Raw genomic sequence first — 13,209 nt, 5'->3', positions numbered from 1 at the left:
TCAAACCAAGTTCAGTAAAGCTCTATCTCTAGCAACTGGCTCACACTAGGGGCAGGCTCACACTGAACCCGGGCAAGATCAAACAACGCAGGCCTACAAGAAGCTATCTTAAGGCTTGCTAAAATGGCCTTTCAAAGAGATGAAGAATTTAGCGCTAAAAAGTTTTATTGCAACCCTGACCTTGGCTCATCGGGTTACAGTGGCTGCATCAACGCATTTCTACCACCTTTAAATCATTACTTGGACATGCCCTTATATCACCCTGAATACCACATGTCTGTAGGGACAGCTGCAGTTGGACCTCATACAGACCGTTGAAAGGACCTATTTTTAGGTATTCCCATCGTGCCTATTTTACACGCCCTAATAATGCTTCACACGTGCTTGATGTATTCCAATGTTTGCCCCTCTCTCTCTGGCTCCAATTGAAAGTCCTGTTTGTAACTCATCGAGACTCATTGAAAGGCATTGTCTTTCTCGTAGACACGACTAGGTGTTTACCGTCTCACCAGAACTTAGTGCTATTCAGAGGAATGCAATCTAGTTATTCTATGATTTGCAGACAAAGGTGTACTCAGGCCTTTCATCGTCGTTTTGAAAAATGTCTGCTCTTCCTTGTTAGACATTCAATGTTTGAACTTGGTCAGCATCATCATGTCCTGTTAGATAACCTACTGCAACAGAAACCCCGTAGACAGCAGTGCTTGCAGTAGTAATTTGGCAAGAAAATGTGCAAATTAGGGGTATTTATTTGGTACTAGCGGTCTCAAAGACCATCAAGATTTTCCCACAAGTTACAAACAAGAGGTTGTTGAGGGACTGAATGTGGGACAAGCAGTCAAACATATGAACTCAACAGGAAATCCACGAGTGGCTGATCACATCTCTACTGCCTGAAGAGGAGATGTGGTATGGTGGCTAACAGGTACTAACTTTGGCATAGAGGAACAGGGTTCAGATCGAAACTCCTCCTTCTGTCCTGCAATTCTGGGCAAATTACCTAAATTCATTATGCCTAAAATGTAATCTTGTTCTCTTGTTAGGCACTCCAAAGCCTTTGGGCGAAGCTCAGGTTAGATAAACTGCAAGAAAAAATGAATAAAATATTCATCCCAAAACATATAATCCACATACTCTCTGTAGTGTTGCGACTACTTATCAAAGCCAAAGATAACTAGTGAGGCAATCGTACTTAAAAAAAAAACTATGACATTTGAGAGTGGTACAAAAATGCAAGTGATTTCCTGTTGTAAATACCCAAGAAGACAGTCACTCTCACTAAGAAGTAACTATTTTGCTGTTACTACTTACTCCATGGTGGCCAGAGCCCTTCATATCAATCTAACATTTTCATATACACTAGCAATGAGGTAAGTTTACCTGTTTTGAGTAAACAATTTTTTATCACATTAAAGCCTGCCCCATTAGCTCTGTGGGGTTTGCGTGCAGAACAGCAAACAAAATCAAAAAGGGCAAACATTGACAAAGTCAACAGGCTTCGCCTCAGGTCCTACAGGCTTTGCCAATGGTTTTAGCAATGCCGGACATCCTCCATATTGCTGTATTATAAAACCTGACGCAGCCAGTCACATCATTTTGTAGGTACACAAACCACAAATGCACATGCCTACAAAAAGGCAAGACTGTTTTTTCCCCTTCATTCAGTGCCAGATCTGCTGAGTTGGATCTGTAATTATAATGGGGAGGAGAGAAAAGGAGGGTCGTGGGCATGAAAACTTGCTGGGGATTTCCGAAGGAGGGCACGTAGAGGAATCAACACAGGGCTCGCGAGTAGGGGGTAAGAGCAATGGAGGGGATATGGGGAGAAAGCGAACAAGGGCATGGGTGGGGGTCAAAAGAACAAAGGAGAGCAATGTGGAGTTGGTGGGAGAAATTAACACAGGCGAGAAGGCAACGCGGGGGGGGGCAAGCACACAGGTGCGAAAGGGGAACATGGAACGCTGAGGGGAGAAGCACAAGAGGGAAGTTGCGGGAAAACACACAGACACCATGGATTGCTTATACAAAGAGAAATAACTAGTGCCTGAAAAAGTAAGCAGAAGTAGGACATAGTAATACGTCCATGCTGCAGGGGCAGGTCAAACGTAAAGAGGAAGAAAAGCCCACACAGCCAACGAATAAGAAGCAATCAAATGACAGTGACAATGAAGCCAACCAATGGTAAGCAATGGGTAGCCTCTAGGCCCACTGTAAGATAATGTGCTTTTTTGGGTGAGAAATGAAAGCTTTCCCTCTGTACATAAAGCATTAAGGAGATTTAAAACTGAATGAGACTAACAGCGTGATCACCCACAAAACGTTTTCGACGCACAATTGTCCCTCAAGCATCCCAGCTGAAGCAGCTCCTGAGAGTCAGAAAGATGCACCAAAAAGTGAATAGCATGGTTCTAGATTAATTGACTGAATTGCACAAGGAGATGCTGCTTATCTGCACAAATGTAATGTTAACATATTTATGCTTGCACAATTCTTTGTTTCTTGTACTTGGCACTTTAATGGACTGGATTGTCTAAATAAAGCATTTGAACACACAGAGTAGCATGATGAGAAACTTCTCTTGGCACAGCCAAGCCCCACCCCGTTTTACTCACGTAGCGCATTATTGACGGTGAGTCGATGTTAAAGATTTACTTCTTTGATTTGCTACTTATCAGCAAGTCGAATAACAGCCAGGGCCCCATTTGTTAATGATTCTGCCCTCTGCCAGTGAGCGCCAGGAGCCCCCTGGGGCTCGTGTCTTCGGTAATTATGCACATCCATGGTACCGTGACTGAAATAAACACAGCTCACTGGCCCTTGGCCCATGCTCTGGAGTGAGCGGTTTCCGCAAGGGAGGAGCCCAGCTCAGCTGCACGTGGTGTATCAAACACAAATACGGCGCATTAGGGTCTGGCCCGCTGCAGCAGTATACAGCTATCTGCAGGCACCCACTCACTGTCAACCCTTGAAAGCGAGGCAATGGGCAGGCTTGAACGGTACAGTAAATACAGCACGAGAACCCGTGCTACAGACAGGCGCAGGCGACTAGCACCCCTGCAGCAGAGGCACCAGGATCCTCATCAAGCTTCCACGAGGTGAGTTTCCCTGCTTGCATCATTGTTCAACTCATTAATTTTAAAGGAAGGACTTCTGGCCCCAAACATTATCTCGGTTTTGGATATATTTGTAAGCAATCGTTTTCTCTCCAAGTAGTTTGATTCATTTAATAGTGTGACAAGGCACCGACTCGATGGCCACTAGCAGAGGAATTTCAATATTGCCCCCCCACCCCAACAAAACCCAGAATAGATTATGTAGCACAAAAATGCACGGTAAAAGCAAATGTTATGCAGAGTAACAGCGGAGCGTACATTTAAGAAGCGTCTGACCGAACTATTGCATCGAATCACCACACAGCAGTCAGGCGAATCAGCTAGAGATGATTCTTCCGGTGGTCACGCTGAATACCCATTCCAATCCAGAACTTCAAACACGAGTCTGAGAGCAAAACTAGAGTCAATTTAGCAGGCATCTGTTTGATCTGCCAGGATGCAAGACTATCAGGAGAATTAGATTTAAACAGTGGAGGCGGATATCTTAATGTAACTGATCTCCAGCCAAACGTTCCTTCGTGTGCACCAGTATGCCAAGAGTGTAGCTGCATAGGCAAGCCAGCTGCATCCATTTAAATCGAAGGGTGAATCCATACCCAGAACAATAAATACAACTACGCCATTTATAATTTGTGTGCACTTTTTATTAAATTATAAACGCCCTCTCCCAGGCAGTTTTATGATTGATTGACGCTTGCCAATACACGGATTGTGTTGTGTAAACCATAAACTACTGATCAGGAGCTGAACACTATCTTCATGCCCATCGCAGGTACCACTGCGGAGTGTTCACTCCCTCATAGTGCTTCAATGCCCTTCAAGTGCAGCACGAGCAACAGTTGTGTTAAAGTATTCAGGACTGTCTAGTTCTGCAATGAGCCAGAGTTCAGAAGAAAACAGCCCAACAGGACAGAGAGGAGCCCACTTTGGATCCCACCCCCTCCAACTCAACAAGACTACCCCAATTTGGCTTCTTCTCACAGGACATATTTGTAACATAACCAGGTGATACATAGGGGGATAGGGGGCCATGCCATCTGAGCAGGAGCTTCAGTGCCATGCCCTACACTGTTGCTTGAACAGTTAAGCTTCACCTCAAGTCCAATTGTGAACTTCCAGCTGAATATACATGCTGAGTACCAACCTCAGCACCATCCAATGTTAATTGCGGCAGGGACAGACACCCTGGTTTGACTGCTGCTATGGGCAGCTTGAACGCTCAACACTGCCAATATGTAACCTCATGCCAAAGGAAAGCAATGAATGGGAATTTCCTTGGATGTCACTAGGGCCTGAATCACAAAAGGAAGAGGCACCCGGGGCAAGAGAGGTTCGATCTAAATAAATCTACCTCTACCACGCAGCCGGCCAGACTAAGCTGTACAGTCCATGCAGTGCATTTACTGTCCTCTGCACCCAAGGGACTAGGTCAAACCTCCTGAGAGTGGGGTGGACAAGAAATGCACCACTTGCCACCTGTGTGATCCCTACCTCATCCTGTCACAGGACAAACAGACACAGGGGAGGGAGCGATGCACAAGCTCCCCCGGCTATCAGTATCCATCCCATGGCAGGTAGCCTCTTCGAAAGTCCTCTCAGAAATGATTTAACAGGTCAGGCAGGTGTATGAAAACCCTCAGTCATACTAAGCTACTATTACTCATTCTGGAGCACTGCCCTCTAACTGAAGGAGAAAACGTCCATCGCCGAGATTAGAAGTTTTACACATCCCTTGCACATCGTCTTGATCTTCATTTGTATCGATTTTGGTTATGTCCTTATATTGCATCTTGAATGTATTCTGTTGATCGTGTTATGTCTTTCCTCATGAATTTTTGATCAGTTCTTCATTTATTAGTGAAAGCATCTCACAAATAATATTTTCACCCCGATTTAAGAAACGTATTCAGGGGTACACCCTTTTTTCTACAAATATAAGATAACGTTTAATGACATGTAGCTACTCCAAAATATGAGATGGGCTACGTTGTGAAAAGCACAAGAGACAGACAAGTGTTCAAGGAAGGCCTCAAGTGGTGGGAGGGGGTAGACTGGGAGCAGTGTGCCTGCTGTGCTACTCAGCAGTCAACGCCTGGCCATCTGTCGATTCCACGAAGAACAAGGTAGAAAAGGCAGTAAATGGACGGCCTTTATCCCGAGCTACCTTCCCAGAAGCAGCGATGAGCGGAGTACTCACAGCTCCATGGCATTCAGAAGAGGGCCTATGCTGCTTTCTCTTGGAAGGAAGAAGCAATGTGTCCACCTCGCTGGATGGAACGTTCAGAGACCTACAGTAGGAACCAAGCTTCTTCAAGAGGGGGTATAACCATTTCTGGTGTGGAAATTCTCACCTGCGTATACCTTTCACCTGTGGACTTTTCGTACCACATGCCGCCACTTTTACACCCCTTCCTAACGAAGTAAAGTCCCAGGGCAGAAATGCATGAAAATCCTGGCCCCTTTCCTAAATGTAAGTCTAATACAAAACAGGAGACGGGCGGTTGACATTTTTTATATCCTCCAGTAAGTCACTAAACCGACATCAAAACTGAGTTTGCGACTGCACACCACAGGAACCGGGGTTGCATTTGTGTTGCAGTCAAGTAGGCCTCAGTGGATGATACAGGGCTAAGTAAGGAGCTGCTCTAGTGAAAAGGGTAAAAAAGAGTGCAAAGCAGTTCCAATAAAAAAAAGTAAAGCGCATCTGCCCTTCAAGACGAGAGGGGGTACATGGCCAAGTATGTTATGTGGGATACTTGTAAAGCGCACTGTTACTCTACCCGAGTGTCCTGGCGCTGTAGACCGCTGGGGAACCGTCCTGGTTTTCCCTGTGAGATGATCCCTTTATGGGTATCTCCAGGGTGAAACCAGGCATCCCCGGCGTCTGTGGGGGGCCGTTGTAGAGATGAGGCAAGCTTAATGCCCAGAGTTTCCAAGTGTGTTCCCTGGTTAGAGTAGGCACTGAGGCGAGAATTATCGAGTCTGTTGATCCTGGTCCAAGACCCTGCCGCGTCGGGAATTGAACCTCGGTCACGGGCTGTTCTCTGCTTACATGTCTGCCGCCTCTAACCAGTGAGCCCCACCTCTCCACAGGCCCAAAACACAAATACAGGCCTAGGGGATCCTATGAGAACTATGGTTCTCTCTGGGTGTGGAGCAGACACTAGCACAGACAGCCACGTCTACAGTATACTCAAAATGTAGCACTTAAAGGCACTCCATGCATTAGGGCTAGGGATGCCCGGAAGTTGTGGATGAACAGTGGCGCGCTTCCCTGCGGGGCGAGTGAGCTCGGTTCAGTCACACCAGGACATGCCGCAGGCGGCAGCTCCTTCAGAGTCGGAGATTCCGCCCCCGCTCTCGCCGCACGGGGAACCTTTCAGGTCAACAGCCCTTGTGAGGTCTGTAGCCAAAGACAGGGAGGCTGCGCAACAAGTGTCAACACATGCTCGAGCATCGCAGCCCTATTATCAGCCCGCCCACGCTCGGTGCGGGGAGTAGACCTGGAGGAGCAGGACAAGCTAATCTAACAGCTGCTCAGCACATCTGTACCCACAGCCAGCGAGGGGAGAACCGCGCTGCCGCCGCCACTGGTAGAAAGGAAGCTGCTTTCGGGCCACGGCCGCACCGCAAGCACTTCCTACCTGCAGCACAGCCCTCCAGGCAGAGGGAGAGCTGCTTTCTACCCACACTGCACCGCAAACACCTACAGACACAGCAGGGTTGCGTTCAGCCCACAACTGCACCACAGGTACCGGTGATTCCTACATGCAGCACAGCCCTCCAGGCAGAGGGAGAGCTGCTTTCTACCCACACTGCACCGCAAACACCTACAGACACAGCAGGGTTGCGTTCAGCCCACAACTGCACCACAGGTACCGGGGCTTCCTACCTGCAGCACAGCCCTCCAGGCAGAGGGAGAGCTGCTTTCTACCCACACTGCACCGCAACCACCTAGAGACACAGCAGGGTTGCGTTCAGCCCACAACTGCACCACAGGTACCGGGGCTTCCTACCTGCAGCGCAGCCCGCCAGGCAGTGGGAGAGGTGCTTCCTACCCAGACTGCACTACAACCACCCTAGAGTCAAAGGAGGACTGCTTTCTGCCCACACTAGGCAGAGGAAGAGCTGCTTCCTACCCAGACTGCACCACCACCACCACCCTAGAGTCAAAGGAGGACTGCTTTCTGCCCACACTAGGCAGAGGAAGAGCTGCTTCCTACCCAGACTGCACCACAACCACCCTAGAGTCAAAGGAGGACTGCTTTCTGCCCACACTAGGCAGAGGAAGAGCTGCTTCCTACCCAGACTGCTCAACAACCACCCAGAGACACAAAATGGCGGTTTTATACCTGTACACGGAGATAGCTGCTTTCAGCCGACAGCTGCACCACAAATACCGGTGCTTACTACCTGTATCACAACTCTCTGGGCAGAGGGAGATTTGCTATCTACAAATACTGCACCACAACCACCATAGAGTCAAATGAGGGCTGCTTTCCGACATGTACGAAAGCTACCTTTCAGGCCACAGCTATACAGCAAGCTCAAGTGCTTCCTACATGCAGCACAGCCCGAGAGGGAGAGATGCTTCCTACCCATACTGCACCACAACCAGTCATGGTCAGGGGAGGGCTGCTTTACTACAAGTAGAACAGGAGAGTCTCTTTCAGTTCACATACCGCTGCACGACCACCCAAAGCCTTAGGAGGGCTGCTTTACTATGAGCTACCTTCAGCCCACAGCTCAACCACAAGCATCGGTGATGACTACCTGCAGCACACCGCTCCACCTTCAGTGATTACTACCTGCAGCACAACTCTCTAGGCAGAGGGAGAGATGCTTTCTACACAAACTGCGCCACAGGCACCCAGGGACAGGGGAGGGCCGCTTTACTATCTGTACAACGAGGGAGCTGCTTTGAGCCTACAACTGCTCTGCTACCAACCAAACATGGCGCATCACCACCATCCAACGCAGATAACTGCTGCCTGGCACACACTACAACATGACAACCCGGAGATAAAACAGATACCCTACTACCTGCAGTAGTATCACCCCATGCAAGGACAGCTACCATCTCTCCACACTGAAGGACAGTTGATTCACTACCGCACCATCTCATACAGCAAAATATGCTTTCTGCTCACATACTGGTTGGTCATTGACCACCAAGAGCTAAACGAGGGCTGATTTACTGCCTGCAACAGCACCACCCCATGCAGAGATAGCTGCTGTTTGTTCACATACTGCTTTAGCAAAGAATAGAGAAATACCTGCCGCATACTGCAGCCTGATTGCCTGAAGCTATCGAAGGGTTTCATTGGTACCAGCAGCTATACGACTACCTGCATAGAGAGTTGTGTTCTTTCCGCAGGGTGCATTATAAGCACCCAGAGTTAAAGGAGACCTGCGTTCCTACCTGTAGCAGCACCACCCTGTGCAGAGGTAGCTGTTCACATACTGCACTAGCACCACCGCGAACAGATCGAGAGATGTCCGTAACATACTGCACCCCGATTACCTTAAGGTAAAGGAGGCCTCCTTTAATACCTGCAGCTGCGCTCTACCCTCACAGTGCATAGCAAGCACCCAGAGTTTAAGGAAAGCTGCTTCACTACCTGCAGCAGCAAACATGCTATGTGACCAAATAATGCACCTCAACCACTTATGAACAGAAGAGAGATGTCTTACTACTTGAAGCAGCAACAACCCGAGTAAAGGGAGAGGTGCAGGCGGCCCAAATATTGTACCACAACACCCCAGAACCTGCAGCAGCACCACCCCATGCCTGAACACATACTGAAGCACAGCCACACAGGGCTAAAAGAGAGCTGCTATACTACATGCTGCACCAACCGAAGCAAAGAGAGAACTGCTTTCAGCCCTCGAACTTGACCACAAGTACGTAAACTAAATGAGGACTGCACAGAGACCTGCTGCCTAGACAGACACACACACACTGCATGACAGACAGCCATGGACGGGGCGTCCATCGCTGGCTGTCATTCAGTGCATGCTTTACTCCTTGCAGCAGCAACAACCCATGCACAGAGACTGCTGCATGGACACACACTGCATGACAGCCAGCCATGGACGGGGCGGCTTTACTCATTGAAGCTGCAACAACCCATGCACAGAGGCGTGTTGTTTGGACACATACTGCACCACAAACAATCGTGTATGGGGGGCTGCTTTCGTACCCGAAGCGGCAACACCCCACCCTGAGAGACCTGCTAACTGGACACATACTGTACCCCAATCACCCATGGGCAGGCAATGGCTGCTTTACTCTTTGCAGCAGCAATACCCCATGCAGAGACCTGCTGCTGGACACACACTGCACCACGAGCACTCATGGATGGGGGGGTAGGTGCTGCTTTACTCGCTGTAGTAGATTCACCGCTTTCAGAGGGGTCGGAAGGGCTTCTGTCTACCCACCGAAGGGGAGCTGCTCGACTACCTGCGGCAGCCCATTGAAAGAGAGAACTGCTATCTACACATACTGCACGACAACTTCTCAAAGCTGAAGGAGGTGCGCTTTACCGCTGTAACCCAGAGATGATAACAACTGTCTCCCAAATCTCCTCAACTGAATAACTACGGGCTGCGGTGTAGCTGCAGGTGCCCGTTAGCGACAGGGACCAACCCCCGCCGCATAACATGCACCGCCAATGAATTGGGCAATGAGCCGCTCGGTCTGGTTCCAGCCCAGCCGCCCAAGCAGAGAAAGGGCTGTCCTAGCCTGGTATAACCTCACCACTCGAACGATGGGGAGGGACACCCTAGACACGCATTATTCGTAAATGGAAAGCGGCCGAGTCTAGTTACAAGACTGAAACTCTTAGGAAACGGAGATCCAGTCTGATAAAGCGAGGTAAGAACCTACATGCCCAGTTAACATAGTTGTAACACACCGAGTAAAACACCGACAGCCTGAGGTCCAAGAATGTGAAAATGGTGCACGTGCTATTGCACTGCTAACAACCTGAACGGAGCACCACTGCCAAAAGCACTGAGGGTGTTCAGTGCACCCCCACAGAGACGGACGGTGCTGCCCACATACAATGCCAGCTGGCAGAGAAAGGGGGTGGGGCATCTGATCAACTATTGCACTAAAAGCCAAGATACAAGGAGGGCTACTCTGTGTGCACCACACTTTGTCACCCAAATCCGAGCCAGCCCTAGGAACAAAACACAACCTGCCCCCAGAGTCAGTGCATAATCCAGGTGGTCTACCCATGTGACGCTGCACCACAGAATACAGGGGCGGCAAACTGAGCTCTGCAAAAGCCTTATGACAGAAAGTGTTCTGCTGACAAACGACACCACCGCACAACCCCAGGAAACTCCAGGTAATACAGATGAACCCCCAAAGCACCGTGAAAGAATGCTTCTACTACGGACAATGCAGAGGGTGTTCAGTGAGCATGCAATAGCACCACGGAATGCATGGGTGAGGGATTACATGCCCTGCACGCGTGGAAAGCTGGAATCTCTAAGCAACTAGTTAGAAAGGGCGACTGTATGGCAAGAATAACCGTAGGTGCTATGTTCACTGCCTCAAATAAAAAAAATGTGGATTCGCCCTAACAAACCTTTATAACAGAACGCAAGGAGGGTGTAGTGTTCATATACATCAGAAGAAAGCCGAGCAGCCGGCTATCGCAATAATAAATGCATGCGATGTTTCGTGAAAGGAAACACTACTTCCCCAGCCTACTGAGCCAATAGAAGAAACCCAACACACAAGATAGGTAGAGGCCTCTTCCCCAGTATTTTAAAACAAAATCAAAGACTTTCCATAATTGTACACAAGATAGAGGCAGATCTGTCACTTTTAGCTAGCTGCTTAAACAACTCAAGCAGTCTTACGGTCCTAGCCATGAGATGGAATTAAACTTCTCATATGAAAGACACCCTGTTGAAAAAGAGAAGGCAGGTAGAATGACACTTTCTTGATCGTCTCCTACAAATCATAACAGTGAAGTGTGCAAAGGTCACGCAAATGAACACCCTGAGAAAACAACCCCAACACACAGAACCAAAGCGATGCTCAACCCAGGCACCTCCACGGGTGGCTCACTTACTTCTCGTACTCGGCGTTGTCGCGGTCGCAGCGCGCATCCTTGTGGCGCTGCCAGTCCTTGCCGTGCTTGCAGGTGGTGAGCAGCACCACGTCCTCGCCGTTGTGCACGTGGTAGAGGGCGTTGCGGGTGTCCGAGCCGATGCCCGTCAGGTAGCGCTTGCCCTTGAAGACCAGCAGGTACTTGCGCAGGGGCGGCACGGTGTCGAAGCGCAGGGCGCCGCGCTCGCCGCCCGTGCGGGGGTGCTCGCGGGAGAAGAGCGGGATGGAGACGTCGAAGCCCGGCCGGAAGCCCTCGCTGCTCAGGCTGGCCTTGGCCAGCATGGCCTGTCCCGGGTCGAAGCCCAGCTCCTCGGTGTAGTCGGGCCAGGTGCCCGAGTAGAGGTTGAAGATGAGGTGGTTGCGGCCGCCCTCCCAGAGCGGCAGCGCCTGCACCTTGGCCCGCAGGCTGTGCACGTACTGCGGCGAGAGCTGGTCGCGGTCCAGCGTGTCCAGGCTCAGCACGAAGAGGCAGGCCTGGCCCGGGTCCGAGGTGTAGTAGCGCGAGCCCTCGATGGCCGCCAGCACCTGCCGGTAGCTCTCCGACACCTTGTCGCCCTTCTGCTGCGGGTACACGTACACCTTGAAGCCGCCCCGCTGCAGGCAGCGCTCCGCCTCGAAGCACGACTCCATCCGGCAGCGGCGGCCGCGGTACAGGTCGGAGGCGGCGGAGCGGCGCTGGCGCGGGGAGGCCGGGGGCGGCTCGGCGGCGGCGGGGTCCTCGTCCTCCCGCGGCCGCAGGGCCCCCGGGGGCACGCGGGGCCAGTGGTGCTGGGGGTGGTGGGGCGGCTCCGGGGGGTGCGCCTCGGTGCCATGGCGGGGAGGGTCGGCCCTCCGGCTCCTCCGCACCTGCAGCCCGCCCAGGTAGAAGAGCAGCAGCAGACAGCAGCCGGCCGAGAGCAGCGTCAGGTAGCGCTTTTTGGCCTGCATGTGTCCGGCGCGGAGAGGGGGCGGCTGGCGGCGGCGGGGCTCCTGCTGCTGGCCCGGGGGCCGCCGCGCTCAGCTCGGCGCCGCCATCTTCCCGCTGCCGCTGGGGGTCCCTGGCGCTGCGGCTCCTGATTCCCGTCCCGGAGCTGGGGGCTCCAGCGCATGGGGGCGGCGGCTCTAGCTCTCCCCCCGGCGGTCTCGCATGGTGCGCCCTGCGGCGAGGGGGGCGGCTGCTGCGGCCGGACGGTTGGAGGGGGGTCACGGCTCCCGGGGCAGCCGCACGAAGCCCTGCATCGCTCTCCCCGGGCTCCCGGCCTGCGCTCCGGCGGCTGCTGCTGCGGCTCCCGGGGACGGTGGGCTGCCGGCGGGGCTCAGCGGGGGCGCGGTGGGTCTCTGCCCGGCTCTCGGCGGCTCCTCAGCCGGCTCTGCTGCCCGCAGCGGCTCCTGCTCTCACACATTCCATTCCCAGCACAGACGAGCCGCCGCGACCCCTGACCCCGGCCGGCCACGCAGCTCGCAGCCCATTGGTCCGCGCGTCACTTCCGGCTGGGGCGGCGCTTCTTCCGTTGCACCCATTCATAACCGAGGAGTGGCGTGTGAGGAGGAGGTGCGCCGTGAGGGGTTCTGATTGAGGTTTCGGGAAATGAGCGAGACGAGGCTTGTTTCTACAATGTGGTTTCCCGGTGCCCACTGCTGACACCTACGGGCTCCAAATCTGTGCCAATGGCTCAGTCTGTCACTGGGCTCACTCAGATTGCGTGGCCTTGCTGCTTGTCGCACGCTGCCGGGTAAACATAAACATGCTCACTGGACTCTCGTGTAGCCCTGCCCCATTGGCTACATTCTCTGTCTTCTTTTAGGTACGCTTGTATGCATCTTTTTTCTGTCGCCTCTCGTCTCGCATGCCTCCTTTTAATCTGTCAAATTCTAATTTGCATTTAAGATTTACACTGGAATCCGATTGTTTTGCGACATATAGCTACTTTATTCGCTCACCGCTAAAGCAAGTCATTTGTGTAAAAAAAAAATGCACCCCAGGGAGCT

General features: G+C 51.7%; 1 protein-coding gene across 1 annotated transcript in view; it reads right to left on the bottom strand.

The window, feature by feature from the left end:
• EXT1 (exostosin glycosyltransferase 1) overlaps positions 1 to 12,703 on the bottom strand; it is a 351,045-nt gene extending 338,342 nt beyond the window's left edge. Inside the window, exon 1 of the mRNA XM_078686856.1 lies at positions 11,204 to 12,703. Within this exon, the coding sequence (XP_078542982.1) occupies positions 11,204 to 12,168 (965 nt within the window). The 5' untranslated portion in view covers positions 12,169 to 12,703. The remainder of the gene's footprint in view (positions 1 to 11,203) is intronic.
• Between the last annotated feature and the right edge of the window lie 506 nt (positions 12,704 to 13,209).

Source organism: Lissotriton helveticus, chromosome 4_1 (genome assembly GCF_964261635.1).
Source record: "Lissotriton helveticus chromosome 4_1, aLisHel1.1, whole genome shotgun sequence".
NCBI classification, from domain to species: domain Eukaryota; kingdom Metazoa; phylum Chordata; class Amphibia; order Caudata; family Salamandridae; genus Lissotriton; species Lissotriton helveticus.
This window is presented reverse-complemented; position numbering and strand designations above follow the sequence as displayed.